Genomic DNA, 22,028 nt, shown 5'->3' on the forward strand with positions numbered 1-22,028 from the left:
TTAATTGGCAATAAGTGTGCACATTTAGTCAATCTGTCGACAATCACCTAGATTGAGTCATGCCCTCTCACCGATCTCAACAGGTGTGTAACAAAATCCATGGAAATGTTGTCCCATTTCCATTGAGGAATGTCCAAAGGCTCCAACATACCACCCAACCTCTGATGCTCAATCTTCGTCTTTTGACATACTAGACACAATGCCACATAATCTGCCACATTCGTCTTCATACTAGTCCACCACAAGGTTGCTTTTAAATCTTTATACACCTCTGTCATACCTAGGTGTATGCTAAGACGACTCATATGTCCTTCATCTAAAAGCATCTTCCTCAATGCAGGTTTTCTAGGTACGCACACCCTCTCTCTAAAACGTAGGATCTCATCCTTGCCCATCTTAAAATCCTTTCCTTTCTCAGTTCCCAACCATCTAATGATTTGCTGCAACAACTGGCCTTACCCTGTTCCACCCGAATCTTGTCTAGGAACTCATTAGTGATTCTCAACCTTGTTGAATACCTAGAATTGAGAATCATACAAGTAATGCCTCCAAGTCTTAAGGGCAACTACGACTGCAGCTAACTCCAGGTCATGCGTAGGGTAATTCTTCTCATGCACACAACCTAGTCCCGGATACGAAGCTAACGCATAGGCTACTAGTCTTTTATCCTACATCAGCACACAACCCAGTCCCTGATACGAAGCATCGCAATACACCTCAAAAGTTTTGGTCGTGTCTAAAATAGCCAACAATGGTGTGGTGGTCAACCTACTTTTCATATCCTCAAAACATGCCTCACACTCATCTGTCCAAGAGAAAGGTTGGTCCCTTCTGGTGAGCTGTGTGAATTGACTCACCATCTTAGATAACCCTCGATGAATCGATTGTAGTATCCTGCTAAACCCAAGAAATTTTACACCTGAGTAACAGTATGCGGTCTCTCCCACTTCACCATTGTTTCAATTTTTGTCGGGTCTACTGTTATTCCTTGGGCTAAGACTACATGACCCAAAAATTCCACCTCATCCAACCAGAACTAGCATTTAGACAACTTCCCATATAGTTGATGCTCTTTGAGAACTGCCAATACCACTCTCAAATGTTCTGCGTGTTCTTCCCGACTCTTAGAGTATATCAGTATGTCATCAATCAATACTATGACAAATCGATCCAGATACGGCCGAAAGATTCTGTTCAGGTAGTCCATGAATATAGCAAGAGCATTCATCACTCCAACGACATAACCACATACTCTTAGTGTCCATAGCGTAACCTGAAAGCTGTCCTCTGCACATCCTCTAGCTTGACTAAGATCTGATGATATCCAGACCTCAAGTCAATACGAACACATGCCCTAGTGCTCTAGGTTGCTCCCTCATTGGTTTCTTTGCTGGAGCGCCACCAACTGGTTTCTTATTGGGACACTGACGAGCAAAGTTTCAAGTCTGATCACACACGTAGCACTTGCAAGTGCTAGCACTACTCCCAGAATTGCCAGAGGGTTTTAGACAGTCCCTCCTGAGATGCTCTCCACCATAGTTATAACACTACAATTTCCTAGTTTATGATTGCGGTCTGCTATATGGTTTCTTCTATTGTTTGGCATCAATGATGGCCTTCTGTGGTCTTGCTACTTTATTGGGTCACATCTCCAATTGTTCAACTATTTTGGCCTGCTCGACCAAAACTAGAAATTCTCTAATCTTGAGTGGCACCAAGAACCTGCGCAACTCATGTTTAAGTCCGCCCTCGAGCTTCCTGCACCTCTACTCTTCCGTGACATTTGGCTAGTAGAACCACGCCAGCTACTCAAACCTATCAGTATAGGCCTGTACAATCATAGTTCCCTGTTGGAGTGTAAGGAACTCAACCTCTCTCTCATAAAGGCTCTATCTCATTAATTAATTAAATTTCATAGGTCTTACAGGATGCGAATTTAGGGTACAACCAAATCCCCATGTACGAACCTAACTAAGAAAAGACTGCCTTCATCACCAAACGAGCAATCTATTGCTACAAGGTAATGTCGTTTGGCTTAAAAGACCATGGTGTCACCTATAAAAGCTTAATGGACAAGATATTTCATTGTTAGACCAGCCAAGTATGGAGGTGTACGTTGACGATATGGTGGTGAAATCCCAAACGGTTGAAGACCATACACCAGACCTCAATGAGATCTTTCACCAAATTCGCAAATACAACATGCGCCTTAATCTGACAAAATATGTCTTTAGTGTGGGAGCAGGATAATTTCTAGGGTTTATGCTAACCGCTAGGAGTATCGAAGCTAACCTCAATAAATGTACAATGACTTTCGATCTGAGAAGCCCCAGGAACCTGAAAGAGATCCAAAGATCGGTTGGGCAACTTGCGTCTCTGGCCAAATTCTTTTCGAGACTCACATAGTGGATCAAGCCGATCCTTAAGATGATGAAGAAACAAACGTCAGATAAGTGGGATGAGAAATGTGAAGCGACCTTTCAAGAATTTAAGGGGATGCTGGCGAGTCTCCCAATCATGTGTTGATCGGTCGTTGAGCTACCGCTCCAGCTTTACTTGTCGATCTTTGATGAAGCAATCAACGCAACATTGTGTAAGAGGCTCCAGAATAGAAGCCAGTATACTTCATTAGCCAGACCCTACAAGACTGAGAAACCAATATTAGTTTATCGAAAAGTTGGCCATAGTTTTACTTAGCATTGCTCGTCGTTTGTGGCCGTATTTCCAAAGTCACTATGTCATCATCCGCACGGATTACCCGATCACAAAAATTCAAAAGAAAGTAAAGCTAGATAGGGCGATAGAATTGTCAGGGTTCAGCCTCAAATATGAGCCCCGAGGATCGATAAAAGGCCCACATCTAGCAAATGTTGCATTGAATTATAAACCAAGCGGTCGCAAGGTGGAGAAGCAGGGTAGGTCCTATCCGTAGATGGGTCATCGGACACGAAGGGAGGATGAGCCGAAATAGTTAGAGGTGTCAATTTAGGGGAGCCCCAAATGAAGGGGCCAAAAAAAAGCCCTAGCCACCAAAGGCCCCCTCTCCAAAGGGTTAGGGCTAGGGATAAGGTGGGTTAGGCCCCCCAAATATTACTACATTACGTCAAAGTCAAAGATCAAGCTCAGCAACTCGAACAAGTCCAAAGACCTAAACAGACCCGACAAGCCAAACAAGCATAATCACCCAGACAAGTCTGAAGCCCTAGATGGGTCGTTGGGCCTGTTCGGGTCGTTGGACCCGTTTGGGTCGTCGAGCCCGTCTAGGACGTCATGCTTGTTGGGATCGTCGGCAGGTCCTGATTGTTGGGCTTAATCGGATCGTCGTGCCCTTTCGTGTTGTTGGGCATGTCCAGATCGTCAGGCATGTCCAACAAATAATAATATATTTTAAAAAATAAGATATTTTTCATATTAAAGATGAAAGCCCATGGTTTGAACTTGACCCACAGGGCTTTTGTGTGGTTTTTGACCTTGTGCGCTTATTTGGTTAGGGTTTTTTTTCAATGTGAGCTTTTTTGGCCCTAGCTCACATGGGCTAAAGCCAAGCCCTATGGGCTAGGCCAAATAGGCACCTCTAGAAACAGTACTGGAAGGTCCAGATGGATTGGAGGTAGAACATTCCTTTATCTTCAAGTTTAAAGTATCGAACAATCAAGTGGAGTATGAAGCCCTAACGGTAGGGCTCGCCTTAGCAAAGAACCTAGGAGTGCAGAAGTTGAGATGTCGATCAGACTCGTAACTAGTGGTGGGACAAGTCCAGGGAAACTTTTAGGTCAAAGACAACCTCCTTTTTCAATATTACCACAAAGTCAAGGAGATAATGAAAGAACATATCCCTCGAGCTGATAACATCCGAGTTGATCGATTATCAAAATTAGCGGAAGACAAAGAATAAGGACAACTCAAAACAATCATCCAAAAAGTTTTGACGAAGCCCTTTGTAGAGGAATGTATGATCATCGTGGTAGTAGACCCTTCCAATTGGCAAAAAAAGATCTTGGGGTTGCTCAAGCAGCTAGAACATGGCCAAGACCTTAAGCTAGGGGAGGGTCAGAGAATCACCTGGTTTGTGGTAATAGGAGAAGATTTATACAAATGTGGATTCTCAGCTGCCCTTCTAAAGCTCTTGGTGAACGCGGAGGCATGATGATGAATGCATATTTTGCTCTCATTTAATATTTAATTTTGGGTTTAATTGAATTTTTATGCTTACACAATTAATTTAATTTAGAATTATAATAATTTGAGTTATTGAGCTTGCAAAAAAAATGTCCTAAAAAGTGATTTTCGGTTGCACAAATTATTTTTGGATATTTAAATGTTTGTTGATGTAGCTGAAGTTAAATTTGGTTTATTAGTGGTGTGAAAATAAATTGTTCCAAGTAACAAAATAAGGCCAAAATAAGTCAATTATGGAAAGAAATATACATGGAGCTAAATGCATCACTATATTCTACTCATACACTCCACCTTTTTCATTGGCCACCCAAAAACCTTTTTCAGCACCTCCTAATATGTGTATTTTCACCCCGTCTACCACTCTAAAAATTCAACCCCATTCATAAGCTGCCATGTGACAATTCTCAAGTTTTAAAACTGACCAAATAAAATATGACACATGGCATAATCCTTGTACACATTAGCTGACCAATCAGGGTGCGACATATTATCATCTTCTTAACAATAAACCCTAGGCAGATTGTAGCATCACTCCCTCCTCCACGTAGCACGAACCACTACGCACTTGCACGATCTCGCCAGAAAACACAATAGGTCCATTCGAGCACCTGACGATGTAGATGTGAAATGCGAGCACAATAGCCATCTTCGTAGTAGCTTTAAACTTTCATCAGTCCAGGAAGAAGAACGCGCACCACATTAATCTGTCACGCACTTGCAGAAGACACGAACAATAGAAATGCATTTGTAACATCTTCACACACAACCATAACACGAATCCAATCGCAACTCGCAGAATCTATTTAAACAATGTTTCATCTCGGCAGCCCGTTAGTGGAAAATGCACCAAACCTTCTGAATGCATATTTGGAACCTGCTTCCACCGTCACACAGATCGACAATGTGTAGCCACGTTTAGGCCGATTAACCTCTTTTCAATTATAACGAAAAACTAAAAGATAATACCTAAAAAACTAACTAAGACTAAATGAAGCTTGCTAAGGATCAAGATTAACGTTGTCGGGATTCTGGGTGTCTTTATCATCATGAATGTTGACGAGACATTCAACAGTTTCACATTGACCATGTCAAACTTGACGTCAAATGTGTTAGGAGGATTGATGGGGATGCGATAAAAATATGTCGCCTGATCCAACGCCTTTTGAAACCTAAGCTCATCTCGGTAGCGGTCCTAAGGGCCTTCGCTCTAGTATTCCCTTTAAAGAGATCTTTAACAACAAAACTTAAATGGTAGGAGCCCGCTTAGAGGAAGAAGTGTCAGTATTAAAGTATAATGCAAATTCTAGAAGAATCTAAAAAAATATATAAGATAGAGTTATTGAAATGTAAAGAAACTTCTAGAGTATTGGAGAAAAGCCTAGGATAGAAAGAAAAATCAAGAACATTCAACTATGTAGAAAAATCTAGAAGTATTTGCATTAGTTCTAGCTAGGAGTTTCTAGAATAATCTATGGGACTATAAATACCCATGTATCCTACCATTTTGCAAGATCAAGAACAACTAACACAACATCCAATACAACTACTCTCAACTACAAATACACTTCTCCAACTACTATTTTCACACTCTACTATCTACACATTTTCTCTATCCCTTCAACTATCCATTTCACAACCTTGAATTACTATCAGTCAGCACACCCTTTCTTTTTCCTCTTGGCAGCAACAACATCTGCATTGTTGGTAGGAATAATGGTGAGTGGAGGGATGATTAACACTTGGGGGCAGAGAGTGCCAATCCTAGATGCTCCGATCAGGGCTTCCTTGTCTGGAGCAGAAACGACAACCTATTGTGCCAGTCGTGGCGCTCTGCTAGAAGACGTTGTGGCCTTCTTTCAAGTGGCTACTCTCTTCATATAGTCAGAGTCTTGACATCTGCCTGCTCGGTAGGGCCATCCGATTCCCAGGCCAAGCGTACACCTATGGAGAAATACGTGTCCAGTAAAGGGGGAACTTTGGATGATCGGCTTCGTCGAAGAACCATTTACGACCTCAACAGGTGATCGAGACCTTTAAAAAATTGGTCTTGAAGCCCTTATACAAGGTAATATATAGACCAAGAGGACTTTTGAGGGCGTCGATAAAGGAAATCCATCATTTTGACAATGTGTAACCATGTTTATAAAAATGGAAGAAAAACGACATGGTTGGAGTCAAGGCCACTACGTAGCATAGTGCACCAAATGCCTACATGGATGCCTTAGTGTTAGGATGAATATGGGTCAGAGCATAATGTATCTCCCTCAGAACGTCAACTTGCCAATCTTTGAACAAGACCGTCATAGATAGGTCTTGGAAAAAGTAAGCATAAACATAAAAGAAGTTAAGTTTTGCTCCCTCCCGACTGTGGCATACCCGTTCATTACAAGCATAGACTTCAAGACGAAGCGATCCATCTTCAACAACGTCCTTAAAAAAAGGCCACTTTGCCCGCCAAATGCACCTAATCACTCATCCAAACTGAAAGCACAATAATAGCCATTAAAATGACCAGGACCACACATTTCTATTTACAGGAACAATGAGACGTTAAAACTCCCATGAAATTTCAAATCCCAAGTCACACCAAACGACAGGATCCCGTAGTGCCACTCCTCCACAGAACTTTTTTAATCCTTTTCGCTTCAACGTTCTTCTTAACTTAAGGATTGGGGAGCTTGATCCACCTACAAAGAGTCGATCGGCTCAAGCCAATAGCCAACTTCCCTTGGACGTGGCGATTATTGCGGAAATCATGGAATTATATAGTGGTTACCTAAAAGCAATGCTGAATGAGTGATACGTCGAGCGGACAATTGCTGACTTAATCATCGGAGCCTCTTTAGTATGCACTAGTGCAGATTTGACATTTTACTTCGCCTTATAGGCTTCGGTTATATAGCAATCGAAGCCTATAAGGAGGTGGTGGTATTTTTGCAATTTCGTCCAACTTTATTTCCTCGGGTCTACGAATAACCGGTGTACTAAGAGGTTTTAGGCCTCGGTTACAAGAGAATAGAAGCGTATAAGGAAGCCCAATAACCAAAATTTCAAATATGCCACCAGTGTGAGGATTTTTGGCCTTGGGTTTTTAGGGACCGAAGCAATATTAAGAGGTTTTAGGCCTTAGCTACAAAAAGAACTGAAGCCTATAAGGCAGCCTAGTAACCCCAATTTCAAAAATGCCACGGGTCAGGATTTTTTGCTTCGGGTTTTTATGGACCGAGGAAATATAAGGACTTTAGGCCTCGGTTATTAATTGAACTGAAGCCATAAATCCTGTTATAATTCCCAATTCGTGAACCCTCACTATTCATTGTCTCCCACAATTCTCTCTACACAAACGTTCCTTGCTACTCTACCACCACCACGCTCCACCTTCGTCGCTAACCATCATCTGCCGCCAACCATCCAGGTTTGTTGATTGCAAATTGCTTCCAACTGTGGGTGAGTTCGAAAAATGGGTTTTGCTTTGTGTTGTGGTTTCTTTTGCGGTTTTGGTTTGTTTATGTTGCTTTTATTTTTCTTTCTATTATGAATTGTAGTAGTTTGAGTTTTGTGGTTTCATTTTTCATCTCAAATTGTGCATCCTCTTTGGTTTCGGCTCTCAACTGTTATTCAACTTTCACGCTCTCAGGTTTCGTTCTAAATTGCTTTATATTTGTGGTTAATTGTTTGTTTACATATGTTGTTTGATTTTCTTATAGTATGAGTTAGTCTTAGTTGACCGTTTGAGATTCAATACAAAAATTATATATTGTCGCCGAGTTTTCATTTTGAAAAAGCTACATTTTTTTAAATTAATATAAGGGGATACAATATTAATAATTTAAATGTATTGAATCTTGAATTGTCTGATTGGGCAGTTTAAGAAGATAAATCACTATCTAGTAGTTTATTAGTGCATATATATTTTAAAATACATATGTTAAAATTCATGAATATTTGTCAATTGTATTTTGTATTGATCTTCGGGTGTATATTTGATTATGGTTGATAATCACTTTCATTTCGTGTATCCTGAAGACCAATGCGAAATGCTGACAAAATTTCGTGCGATTTAAGATATGTATTTTAAAAGTAATATGTACCAACAAAATAAAGAAAGTGAATCCTCTTGAATGGGATAAGGTCACACCATGATTACACAAATAACGTGAGCATTAATTCAAAGATTACTGAAATTGTTCACGCAATTTCAGTATATATATGTATGGATCGAGATTGGATTAATTTACCACGCATCAATGCTGAATATGAGAACGGAGTAGAGGAATTATACAATTTATGCAACGTTATGAGGGTAAAAGTGATGATGAGGTCAAATTTAGATGTCCTTGTGTCAACTATTTGAATGGGAGAAAGTTGAATGCAATCAAGTTAGGGAACATCTTATTTGTGATGGTTTCCTTAGAAGTTATACAATATGAACATGGCATTGTAAATTAATAGACTTTCCAATTGTTGTCCGAACTGAACATATTAGCGATTCCACCATGGAAGAGCAACGGGAAGAGCGAGTGAAAGAAGAAATATGGAGGACATGATACGAGATGTTGGCGCAGAAGCTTTTGCACAAGCGCATGTGTATGAGACGATGTCTGCTGATACGGAAACTCTGATGTATGTCGATTCAACTAAGTTCACGCGATTGTCAACGGGTTTAAGACTTATGAATTTGAAAACGACCAATGGTTGGTGATATCGTTGTCGTTGACGCGATCAAATTAATACTACTTATCTTATAACAACTTCAGTATTGTTAAGAAAGTAGTCAACAAAATAGTAAGGGTAAAGTAACCCAAAGTCGTCTCCCAACGAACACGGAATTGATTTTTAACAAATTAGTTCTTATAAAACTATACAAATGAGTTAGTCAAATAAAATAAAAAATATAGGGGATTAATATAAACAAAGATAGAAATAAAGTTTAAAAGATAAAAAGAAATAAAAACAATAGTAAAGAAAATAGATTGATTCCATTGCCTTTTCAAAATAGATTCATCATCGGTTATCTAAAGATTATTGCTCAATTAATTATTGTTGTAGATTTGCAAATTAATCAATTTAAAGTCTCAATTAATTTGTTAGCGTTCTCACTTTTAACCAAAGTACAGTCTCAATTAAAAGTGAGAACTTTTAGATTATCCATAGTAAATTCAATCAAAGTACAGTCTCAATCAAATTTTACTATGCCTAATCATGTCTATTCTTTTATCTCCTCACCAAATAAAAAGCTTAATTAATCAAAGTAAAGTCTCGATTAATTTTCATTAGAGTAAATACCTTTAATCAAAGTAAAGTCTCAATTATTGGTAAAAACTCATTTAATCACATGAAAGTTTCTAAATAAAATCAAAGTAAAGTCTCAATTCAATTTAAAAACCCTTGAACTCATATGATCAACATGCATATAGATTTTAAATCATTACTTTTTACGTGATTCAAAGATAAAAGACATAGATGAATTAAAACCTCAACAATAATAAAAAGAACAAAGAAATTAATTCATTCTAACCTCAAAATCCATAATGAAATTACAATGGAATCAACCCAAGAAGTTTAGAACTCCATGAATGCAAAATAAAGAGAGAAGAAAAGAGAGAAAGAAATTAGGTCCCCCTAAGGGTTCCTAAATTCCGAAGTGCCGAGCTTGTCTTTTCTGCTTCTCCCTTGGTCTCTTTATATAGGAATTGGACTAGGCTTTTATGTTGCTAAAATCTCTCAAATATCTTTTAAAATAAAGATAAAGATAAATATTTAAAAATATTTGGAGAGATATAGACTATTTGACAAATATAATTGGTTGATAATATCAATATCTAATATAATTAAATTAATTAATTAATTAAAGATATATGATAAATTATCACCAATTAGTATTTGTATTAATTTTCCAAATCAACCTTTTGCAATCTCCTTAAATTATCTTCTAAATAATCCAATATCTTCAAGATATTTTTGTTTGTTGTGGAACTAAAAAGATTCAAGAAGATCTTGTCATATTTAAAAAGATTTGGTAGTTATTATCTTTTAATATTTTATGATATAATTAAATAAGATAATTATTTAAAAATATCAAATAAAATATCTAAGATATATTTTTCCCAAATTATCTTCTATCATAAAAATAAAGAAAATCGCAAGGTCCAAGTTTTTGTTGCTCTCTTCTTGCCTTAGCCAAACTTCTTCACTTTTTCAAGCTTTTCTTGTCGTCTTCATGGAATGCTTGGCTTGGATTTTTGTGATTTTGATAATTTCCTATTCTTGGATTTATCTTTAAGGTATCATGAAGCTTTAATCAATTTATTTCCACACCTCCATGAGCTCAACTTAGCTACAACTACACTAACACACTTCAAAATATCCAAAGAAAATTTATGCAACTAAAAAGCTATTTTTAACATGCTTTTGTACCTCATGCTCAATAAACCCAATTATAGAAAATTCCAATTAAATCAATCTTTAAACACACAAATTCAATTAAATACCCAGAATTAAACACTGACTGAGGGCAAAAATACGCACTCATCAGTTGGACAGATAAAAGTTTCACAGAATTGCTTGTGCTCTTGAATCAAATGCTTGACGAGGGAAATACTCTACCCACTTGAAACTATGACGCCAAGAAAATTCATTGTCCGATGGGTATGGAGCATAAAAGGATACATGCATGTCCTACTGATTGCATATTATACAGAAAAGAATTTGAAGATTTGAAAAAATGTTCAAAGTGTGGTCATCACGATACAAGCATAAAAGAAACAGTGAAGATAATGGTCAAATAGAAAAGGAAGGATCTGCTTTGAAAGTAGTCTGGTACCTTCCAATCGTGCCCAGACTTAAGCGTTTGTTTGCAAATCCTAAAGACGCTAAAAACCTTAGATGGCATGCAACTAAGAGAAGATGTGACGGACTGCTTCGTCATCCAGCTGATTCAATTCAATGGAAAAATATTAATCAGGAATTTCCTAAGTTTGGTCAAGAATGTAGAAATATTTGGTTTTGCTTAGCTATAGATGGAATGAATCCATTTGGTAATTTAAGTACAAACCACAATTGTTGGCCCGTTATATTATTCATTTACAACTTATCTTCTAGACTCTACATGAAGAGAAAATACATGATGTTGTCTATGATGTATCTAGTCCAAAACAACCTAGAAATGACATAGATGTATATCTCAATTCACTAGTTGAAGACTTGAAGTTGTTGTGGGTTGATGGGGTTGAAGTATTTGATGTTGTTGCTTCTGAAACTTTCATGATGCATGCAATGTTATTTTGCAGCATTAATGACTTTGCAGCTTATAGTAATTTGTGGGAATACAATGTCAAGGGTCATAAAGCATGTCCTATTTGTGAAGAAAACACTACATCTCATCATTTGAAAAACGGAAGGAAAATCGTGTATCTACGCCATCGAAGGTTTTTACAAGCTAATCACCCTTATCAAAGGTCAAAGATAGCATTGAAATGGACATCAAGAGAATGACGAAGCACCAATTTCATTAACTAGCCTTCAAATTCATGAAAAAGTTAATAAAGTACATCATATATTTGGGAAAACATCCAAGAAGTCATCTGCATCGAGCCTTTGGAAGAAAAAAATCAATATTCTTTGATCTTCCATATTAGTCAAAGTTACAAGTTAGGCATTGCATAAATGTCATGCATGTAGAGAAGAATGTGTGAGATAGCTTGATTGGTACACTACTTAACATTTAGGGAAATACAAAAGATGGAGTAAATGCTCATTTGGATTTGATTGAAATGAAGATCCAATATGACTTGGCACAAATGGAGGTTGGTAGGCGTACTTATCTGCCCCCTGCATGTTACACTATGTCCAGACAAGAGAATAAGTTTTTGCTTATGTTTAAAGAGTGTCAAGGTACCTCAAGAATACTCTTCAAATATTCAGAGTTTAGTGTCCGTGCAAGACTTGAAGCTTGTTGGCTTAAAGTCTCACGATTGCCACATCTTAATGTAACAATTGTTACTTGTAGCTATTCTTGGAATTTTACCAAAAAATGTTAGACAAACTATAACCCGTTTATGTGCATTCTTCTCTTCAATTTGTAGCAAAGTCATTGATCCTTTAAAGTTAGATGAACTCCGAGCCGAGATTGTTATCATCTTGTGTCAACTAGAGATGTTCTTCCAACCATCATTTTTTGACATCATGGTACATTTACTTATTCATTTGGTGAGAGAAATAAATTTTTGTGGACCAGTATACTTAAGATGGATGTATCTCATTGAACGTTTCATGAAGATTTTGAAAAGGTATGTGAAAAATCAATATATTCTAGAAGCTTCAATGATCGAAAGGTATATTGCTGAAGAAAGTGTCGAGTTTTGTTCATATTACATGGCAAAAGCAAAACCGATAAGAGTTCCTCAAAGATCATGGTTTAACAGGTGTTCTATAAATAACAACATCGGGGGTGTGAGTGTGGTTAGTAAATATTGCGAAGAGTTGTTACAAGCACACCTATACATATTGAACAACACAAATGAGGTAATGCCTTATTTATCTGTACATAAAGTCATTGTGAAAAAGAACAATCCAAGACGATTAGAGAAATGACATTTGATGGAGCATAACAAAACATCCATGCCTTGGTTTAAATATGAGCTTTTGAAAGATTCGTAATGTTTTGAGACTTTGATGAGGTTAGAATGGGTTGATATTTGATGTCATCTGTTGTACATGTTATGAAATTAATAATTGCACATTCTTTACGAAGTCTTTGGATGATAAAAGCAGAGTACAAAATAGTGGAGTCAATCTTGAAGCTGAGTCACTACAACTTTCTACATCTAAAGATCAAAATCTTGTAGTAAGATCAATGACATACTATGGTGTAGTACAAGAAATACGGGACGTTGATTATACCATGTTTACTATTCCACTGTTCAAATGTAAGTGAGTTGACAATAAGAATGGTGTCAAAATGGATGAATCAGGAATGACTCTTGTTGATTTTTAAAAGGTGGGTTATTGAGACGAGCCATTTATCATGGCACAACAAGCATCTTAAGTTTTCTATGGTAAAGATACTGCATCTGAACATTGGTTTCTCACTCTTCATGGAAAAAATATATTGATCCTAATGAAGAGAATTTGAGTGATCTTAATATTGTTGTCACCCACCCATTTAGAAGAACGATAAATGTTAATGAAATCCATCTAGTTGATGATGTGCATGCAATTCGAGAAGATCACGATGAAGGAATATACATATGACCAATCAATAACTTTATGTATGAATTTTATGTTCTTGTTAAATTTAGGTGTTTTGTTAAATAATGTTTTATATGTTATTTTATATATTGCTTATTAATGTTTTTTTTTATGTTTTCATTTCACAGATATATGGCTGAACATCATACTTCATCAAAGGATGAAGCACCTACTAAGAGACCCACCAGAGGAGCCACTAGGTTGAGACAACTCTTAACTAGAAGAGCTAAAGGTCAGAAAACACTAGTTGATATTAATGTCGACACTAGAATGCCTAAAAGTCGTTATGCGGATGTCTTCAAAAGCTATTTAAGAATGTTGGCACAAGAGAGAATATCAATCCTTACTCCATCTTTTGATCATGTCACTGAAGTTGATCGGGACATGATATGGCAGAAATGTGGCGACGCTTAAACACAAATGTTTGCTATCGATTGCTGAGAAATTTTATGGTTTTAAGATCAAGTTGACGTCTATGTATGTGTTTGGAGCTAAAAGAATGAAATTCATTGCTAAAATACACATGGATTGATGAAGACACTTGACGTCAGTTTCTTGAGCTTCGAACATCTAATGAATGGCAGGTATGTTTATTTGAAATCATAAATTGCTCAATTGATAATTCTGTACAATTTGAACTAATTCATAAAGTGTGTTTTATATGTTAGAGGAAAAGAGAAAAAAGGCTCAAAGTATAAAGTGCTCAAAATAAAAACTCGCACATATTGTCTCGTGGTGGGTATAGAAAACTTGAAGAGAAGATAATGTCAGAAAAGAAAAAATCTAGGCCCCCACCTTTTGAGGGTGAAGATATTGAGTCTCCTTCACCACCATCACGTCATCAAAAGTGGAAGTTAGCGCGTCTACGCACATCAACCAACTACACTTTTTGAATCTGCACGAGAAATCTTTGAGAAAATTGTAAGATACAATTCTTATCTAAATAACTCGTTCTTGTTTTATATTGTATTATTTTTTATAACTTTTTTTGTTACATTATAGGATTCGTTGGTTTAGCAGAGCTCCCAAGGAGGATTCACTCCAGAAGGTCGTCATGACATATTTGGTGTTGTAGTTGGACGGGTTAAGCACCCTAGACGTGTGCATGGTGTTGGATCAAGAGTCGACATATGTCAATTTTTTGGTTCTTCCTCTCGTCAGTCTTCGTGCAGTCATGGTGCTGATTATGAAGAAAGAATGATGGAAAGAATCACTAGGAGGGTGAGAGAAGAACTTATGCGCCAATTTGAGCATTATGGCATTCGTTCACCAGTGGATCCTCCACCAAAGCTAGACCCATTTATGCCTCCCACTGATAAATTTGTTTTCTATAAGTTATGAATTGAATAAATGATATTTAATAAAATAATTGAATAACCTTAATAAATCGTTGACTCTAACAGGTAGAAGCGAAAAGGGGAGTTGTTCAACTCCACCTAGGGATGACATGGATGACACTCATCCATGTCAGCTATATATTTGGGATGGTACAGAGAAGACACTAGTGGCTCGTGGAAAAGTATTTGAGGCAGCCACAATTCTTCATGGGATGGAGTTATCAGAGGATGAGGTTAAGGTCACGGTAGAAGAGGTTCTTGTGTCGTTTGCTTTAGTTCTTGTGCCAACAGATGAGGTATATACTATGGCTCAAGCACTCCAATGTTTCCTCGCCTAGCCTAGAGATTTGGTTGTTTCCGACCCCCAAGTACAGACTCTTAATATATATATGGTTTCTGACACATGTTTATTAGATTCAAATTTAAATAATATTCCATTTTAACTGAAATTGCATTGATAAAGGAAAATCCTCAACAAAAGAAGATTCCTCTCTCTCTAGAAGATCCTCTTGGTGCGTTACTCCAACTTGCTGAAATCATAATGATAAGCCGATGTAGGTTCTTTGGGATTCTAACATTCCCAAGATGTCTTGGAGCTTGCACGGGGACTAGAGGAACCGAATAATACCATTATTCAGTTATGGATGATGTAAGTCTTTTGTCATTATATATAGTTATTTGTTATATTTATCTATTTACTTATATCAAATCAAGTTTATGTTTAAGTATTTGTCTAGTGTCACTGAAACTATGGGGTTGAATGATTTCACTAACACAAAAATGTGATATAACGTCACCTGTATAATGTCTGCCTAAATAACGAGACTTTTTTAACGTCCGCCTGCTCCAGGTCAGAAAAACCCTAACATCATTTAAAAAAAACGAGGGCCCCCCGCATGTCAGACGTCCCTTAACGTTGGACTTCACCACCACCGACGTTACTTAACGTCGGACCCCCACACCACTAACGTTAAGTTTTGCTTATCTCAGCGCGAAATGCAGAAAACCTACGTTGTTCACTGTTTCCGCAAGCATTTCTCGCCAACGACTCCATTTCCGACCTCCTCTAGGTGAGTTTCGAACGTTTTTCACCATCAAACTTGTTGGGATTTGATTATGGATTGATTTTACGCATTTTGAATTGATTATTTTGCTTTTTCATCCCCATTTGCAGCCTTTTGAGATTCGTCCCATTTGCTCTTCGTCCCACTTGCTCTTCGTCCCCATTTGGCCAACAGTGTACGGAGACCCTAGACTCCCTCTCAAAGTTCGTCTTTTAATTAGAAGAGGTTAGTTTTTCATTGTATGTATATAATTCCTTGTATTTTTTATAATTGTCATTATAGTTTTAGTCTCAGACCATTTTTTTGTTAATTTTTTTGGCCTATTTCTTTTTTTATTTAAAATTTTATAATAATATTTGTAAAATTACGAAATAAAATTATATTTATTATTAGATATATGCATGTTTAAATAATTCTAATTGCATTTGATTTTTGAATATTATTGTTGCAGTGTTATTTTATATATGTAGATTTATTATACTTATAGTATACATTTGAGTTGCAATTAAAGATGAATGGATAGAGGTAATTATATATATCTTTCACATATTATAAATCATATCAAACTTTAAAGAATGATATTCATACATAATGAAATTGTATTACTTTGTCAGCGGTTCAAGAATCCATCAACTCTACCAGAAGACATTATCCACACACTAAGACAAGAGTGGGCAGCATATCTATTGGAAAGATGGAGTTGATACCATAGGAATTAGAACTCCTTTCAAAAACTTTGTTGTACAAAAATATCATGTTGAAACTTTTAGTTTGGTGTTATTTATATTAGTTTAGAATATATGTTAAAACTTAAGTGTTATTAGATATAACTATAACTCCATAATTGTGCTGAAGTTATTATGAAACTGTTCAGGAAATTTTCTGATTTTCAGGTGTAGGAATGTTGTAAAAACAACCAAATTTAAAAAAAAAAAAAAACAAAGCAATTTGACGTCTGGTGGTGCTTTGACAGACATTATTTAACGTTTGAGCTTATCATGGTCGACGTTATTTAACGTCTGTTATAAACCACCAAACGTCAAACTTCTTTGTTTTTTTGGCTCCATTTAGCGCAAAACTTGACGTTTGTTGCTTTTGGCCCCAACGTTGAATAACGTCGGACCCCTATTGCCTTGACGTTAAGTAACGTCTGCTCTGGTTTCTGATGTTATTTTGACGTTACCCAGTACGACGTCGGTGTTTGGGTAGACGTCAAAGGTCAGAAATATCAAACGTTAAAAGGCTTTTTTATATTAGTGTTTATATAGGTTTGTAGACCCCCAACTCACTCATGAAGGCAACAAGTTTGATGACACCTAAGCATATGTAACCAAATGCTTTCAATGCGGAAAATAAATTTATTTTGTCCCTTATGTTGCTGGGTAAGTCATTTTTTTAACTTATGAATATAATCTATCATTTTAATGCATAGCAATGAATTTATTTTCTTCCCAAGCGTCATTGACAGTTACTTGTGGTTTCGCTAAAGGGAGAACGTTGTTGTGTGGTTTTGCTCTTTGCACTGCCCTCCCCCAACCATCTTAGACAAGTGATAGATTGGTAAGAACCTAAATGTTAATCTTATGAATATTACATGTTATATAAAAGTATCCTAACTTATTCCCTTTATCATAGTTTAATTGTTGGACATAACATGTTGTTAGGAAGATCAACGGCTAAGGCAAAATGTCTTGCATGGTGTTCCCTCCAGGTTTGATATTTCTATCCATATATTTATAATTGTTTGATTTGATTTTCTTCCTTAATTAATTGTAGTTTTGTTGATATAATGTAGTGTAACAGACAAACCGGCTCATATGAGTGTGGTTACTATATAATGCAATGGATTACAACTATTGTGCGTGCTCATATTACAACTAATTGGGAAACGATAATATATATTTGAATTAAAACGAATACTTTACAATATTGTTTTTCTATACACTAACTTAAGTTAATGTCTTATTTTGCAGACATTCAAGAGCCCTGCCCCATTCAGATGTACAATAGTATTGATTAGGATAGTATTTGAATTGTGGATATTTTTAATTTTCTTTTAATTGTATTTGGATTATGAATGTTTCATAAAATATTTTGTTTTGTTTGTGCTGGTTTCTGAAAAAAAATATATGCAGATTTAAATGTGGAAATAATCATAAAACAATAAACATATTTAAAAAAAAATTGTGCATTAGGCATCTGTTCTTACCATAAGCAAGGCAAAAAAGGGGTATATGGCCTCGGTTCAGACTACAATCGAGGTCAAAAGGTCTTCAAAATTTCCATTTAATTTAATTTTTTTGACTATATGGCTTCGGTTCGACCACAACCGGGGCAAAAAAGCTCCACATATGGCCTCAGGTTTTCTAGAACCGAGGCAGAAAGAGAGTGTTTTGGCTTCGGTTAACAATCGAGACCAAAAGTTACCCTTTTTGCTTCACCCCAATATGCCTCGATTCTGGAATCGAGGAAGAATAGTAAAAATAATCGAGACCAAAAACCCTTATTGCACTAGTGATGTATCCCGATCGACGAGAGGAACAGGTGAGCAATAGTAGCATCGAACGGATAGCTGAAGCAAATATTAGAAGACTGGACAAATTATTTAAATAGACGTTAAACTCCTATACCCGAAACATGTAAGATTTATTCTAAAAAAAATCTTAATTTGATCAACATTGATTAAAGTCACATTATTCAACTTTAAGATAAGCTTGTGAGCAGCACAATCTGATGTGCCCTAATAGATGCAAACTTTATTTTCAAATATTAATTTAAAAGAAGAGTTCTGGAACTCGTGCAGTCTCCGTATCCTTATTTTCCACGTTTAACCTACTTTGCTTATGGTCACTATACTGAAACAACTTTGAACCACATAAAATAGATAAAAAACTGTTTACTCAAACTATACAAAATCTTGTGCGTGTCTATAAATACATGTTTCCTACATTATTCCTTCACTCAAACAGAAGATAAGTCTTAGAGAGCCTCCCAAAAAATGAAGTTTACTACCTTGTTCTCTCTGTTTCTACTTTGTGCCTTCACCTCGAACCTTCCTTCAACCACCGCTGATGTGGTAGACACTGACGGTAAACTTGTTGAAAATGGTGGGATATACTTTTTAAGGCCAGTTATAATAACTGGAAACGGGGGTGGGGTAGAATTTGCAGCAACCGGAAACGAAACTTGTCCTTTGTCCGTTATCCAAAATCCCGATCCTTTCTCTAATGGCCAACCGGTACAAATTTCATCACCGTTCAGAATCCGTTATATATACGAGGGTCTTATCTTAAACTTTGGTTTCGCTGTTGTGCCCCCGTGTGCTCCCACTCCGTCTTTCTGGATTCCTGTGAAGGGTGAGGAAGAGGAACTCTCTGTTAAACTTAATGGGTACGGCAACGCAGTACGCGGTTGGTTTAAGATTAAGAGTGTTCCTTATGACATTGGGGGCTACAACCTCTTGTTCTGTCCCCTCGATAGTAGTTCATGTGGCTACGTTGGGATTCAGTTTGATGCTGCTAGAAACAGGCATTTGGTCGTCACCCAGAATGCCGACAGTGCCTTATGGGTTCGCTTTCAGAGAGTTTCGCCTTCATCATCTGCAACTGATCTACATGAACCATCACTGCTCCTAAAAAGTCATGTGTAGTTTCTCCTACTGAGTGAGAAACATAATCTATGCGCTAAATAAATAGTTACTTTGTTGTAATAAATCGTCGCATGCCTCAACATAATAACATTGGACACTATTAAAAAAATAGCCTGTTCATTTTAATAATAATAATATATATATATATATATATATATATATATATATATGAATTTTAATATTAATATTAAGCAACTAAATAAGATAAAAATATATAAAAAATTAATATTTTAAGTTCTCAACGTTAAACATGAACGTACATATATTAAATATAATTTTGATCTTTAGTGAAATTAGATTCATTTTACAATTTTGGGTTAATTTATTTATTATTTTTAAAAATAGGTGACTTTAATCTTTTAAAGAAAATTGTTCAAATTTATTTTAACTAATACTAAAATAAAAGTATAATAAAAATATATCAAACATAGTAAATAACTCAAATATTATTATAAAATAAATTTTAAAAAATTAATTATAAAAAAATCTATATATTTTTAAAATTATAAAATTAAATTAAATCAAAATTTTAAAAATAAAATAATTCAAATTTTTACTAAAAATTAAAAAACTAAAAATATATTTAATCCTATATATTAATATATAATAAATAAAAATAAAATTTATTAGTATAACAAAAAGTTACAACATATCAAGTTCTTTTACGTTGAATTTTAATTTTTTAACCAACACATATTTAAACAAAATAACAAAATCTTTAAATTAATCAAAACCTATAATTCAAAAATAAACTTCAGACCGAAACCTAAAATAGTTGTGAAATAAATTCAATGGAAAATTAAAATAAAACTAAAAGATTGCTATAATAAATAATTTAAATTGGTAAAATATATTTCAAAGGACAATTAAAATAAAATTTTGACAAATAAATTTTTAACAAAATTATTAAATAGAGTAAATTTTTTTTAAATTACAAAAATAAAATTGTAAAATTTTAGAATTATTTTTACCAAAAAATAATTATTTGTCATGGTTTATCGAACCAAATGTGAAAGGATCATTTCCCTCTCTTTTTATAAATATTAGCAACAACTTTACCTCATTCACGTGATTCCATCTTGAGAGAAGCTTATCACCAGTAATGCCGTACAAAATTAGAAGAAAACTTCTGGAGCCTTGCCGTGTCCATAAAATGCTATATTCCAGATTTAACTTATTTTGCGCGTGGTCTCTTTGCTAAAATACGTTGAATCACACATAAAATAGACAAAAAAAAAAAACACTGTTCACTCAAAGTATATAATATCTTACGAGTTATCAATTTAAATTTTGGTCGAAGAAAATAGCTGGTGAAAAAAAAATAAAGTTAAATTATACATTAATTTGATTTTTGTATTTGTCAAGTAGTATCAAATTGGTTTTTCAGTTTTTTTTTTGTCTCAATTTGATTATTATTTTTTAAAAATGATTCAATTTGATCATTACCATTAGTTTTGACAAACAGAAGTTAAAGTCAACATCACATGTCAATTTGTGGTTTTTTTAAATTTTTTTATTTTTTTAACTCTGTTTGGTCAAATTAACGACAATGACTAAATTGAATCATTTTTAATAAAACAATGACCAAATTTAGACAAAGAAAAACTAGAGGACCAATTTGATACTACTTGACAAATATCAGGACCAAACAGAGTAATTTAGCCAAAAAATAACAACTTTATTGTTATTGTGGAGTTTCTTTTGAAAATTATAGTGGAGCCTATGGTGGAGTCAGTAGTGAATCCTACAATTGTTCCTTTAATGAAGCTTGTGGTGGACTCTATAGTGAATAATGTTGGGGAGCCCGTGTTGGATATTGTTGCTTGGTCACAGCCTCAGCCAAATCATGATTATGTTTGTGTTATGCACTAATATTTTATTGTTAAGGATCTAGATGTTAGTAATGGTGGTGGTGTGTTGGTGAATTCTGATTTCTTAACTGATATGTCTTCTTTGGAGCAAGTTATTCTTATTATCTATAGTTTGTAAGGTTTACAATATTTATATTTATCTCATTGTAATTTTGAAGTAGTTCCTAATTTTTTTTATGTCTAAGGAAGCTTGTTCTGTGGAGATATTCTAATTATTAAGAGAATTATTAGGCATTCAAACTACAAGAAAGCCTAGTGAGGGTAGGTCTGTTAGTAATGAAATGGTGTGGTTTAAGCCAAGAAAGGGGGAGGGGGGTGTTAAATTGGCTATATAAATATTTTTGAAAGCTTAAAACCCATTTTTTTTGAATCAATTAGACCACAAAAATCAAATGCAAAAGTTACAAAACACTACACTTGCAACCGATTAAAAATAAAAACAGTAGGTTAATCTATTCATACTCTATGAATCAACATATTAAAATTTGAAAACAATTAGCTTAAATACTGGGAAATTGTGCAGAATGAAGATTTAGCGAATCTCACTTAAACAACATGCTTTCATACACAAGATTTGTTCCAAACAATATTTCTAACAGAATTACATTACTAGATTACACAGAAACACATGCCAACACAACAAAGATTAATTGACATTTTAAAAAGAGATGAATTATTG

General features: G+C 35.4%; 2 protein-coding genes across 2 annotated transcripts; one reads left to right on the forward strand and one right to left on the reverse strand.

The window, feature by feature from the left end:
- Positions 1–1,036: 1,036 nt before the first annotated feature.
- On the reverse strand, positions 1,037–4,825 carry LOC114184440. The gene is made up of 3 exons (XM_028071748.1): positions 4,745–4,825; positions 2,271–2,421; positions 1,037–1,314 (listed from the first exon to the last, which is right to left on the reverse strand). Exons 1-3 carry the CDS (start codon positions 4,823–4,825, stop codon positions 1,037–1,039), a joined length of 510 nt encoding a protein of 169 aa, XP_027927549.1.
- A 13,969-nt stretch (positions 4,826–18,794) lies between these two features.
- LOC114184214 (trypsin inhibitor DE-3-like) lies at positions 18,795–19,587 on the forward strand. The gene has a single exon (XM_028071493.1). It carries the CDS (start codon positions 18,828–18,830, stop codon positions 19,476–19,478), a length of 651 nt encoding a protein of 216 aa, XP_027927294.1. The 5' UTR covers positions 18,795–18,827; the 3' UTR covers positions 19,479–19,587.
- The last annotated feature ends 2,441 nt before the right edge of the window (positions 19,588–22,028 follow it).

The sequence above is a fragment of the Vigna unguiculata genome, chromosome 5, assembly GCF_004118075.2.
Source record: "Vigna unguiculata cultivar IT97K-499-35 chromosome 5, ASM411807v1, whole genome shotgun sequence".
Taxonomy (NCBI): domain Eukaryota; kingdom Viridiplantae; phylum Streptophyta; class Magnoliopsida; order Fabales; family Fabaceae; genus Vigna; species Vigna unguiculata.

Bases quoted from the DNA above. Each gene is read 5' to 3' on its own strand.
- LOC114184440 (XM_028071748.1), bottom strand. From the start codon at position 4,825: ATGGCTATTGTGCTCGCATTTCACATCTACATCGTCAGGTGCTCGAAT. The intron at 2,422-4,744 runs GTGCGTAGTGGT...CATCATCTTAAG, and splicing joins TTTCTGGCGAGATCGTGCAA to GATCGGCTTGATCCACTATG. The intron at 1,315-2,270 runs GTTAGCATAAAC...GGATATCATCAG, and splicing joins TAGCTTCGATACTCCTAGCG to ATCTTAGTCAAGCTAGAGGA.
- LOC114184214 (XM_028071493.1), top strand. From the start codon at position 18,828: ATGAAGTTTACTACCTTGTTCTCTCTGTTTCTACTTTGTGCCTTCACC.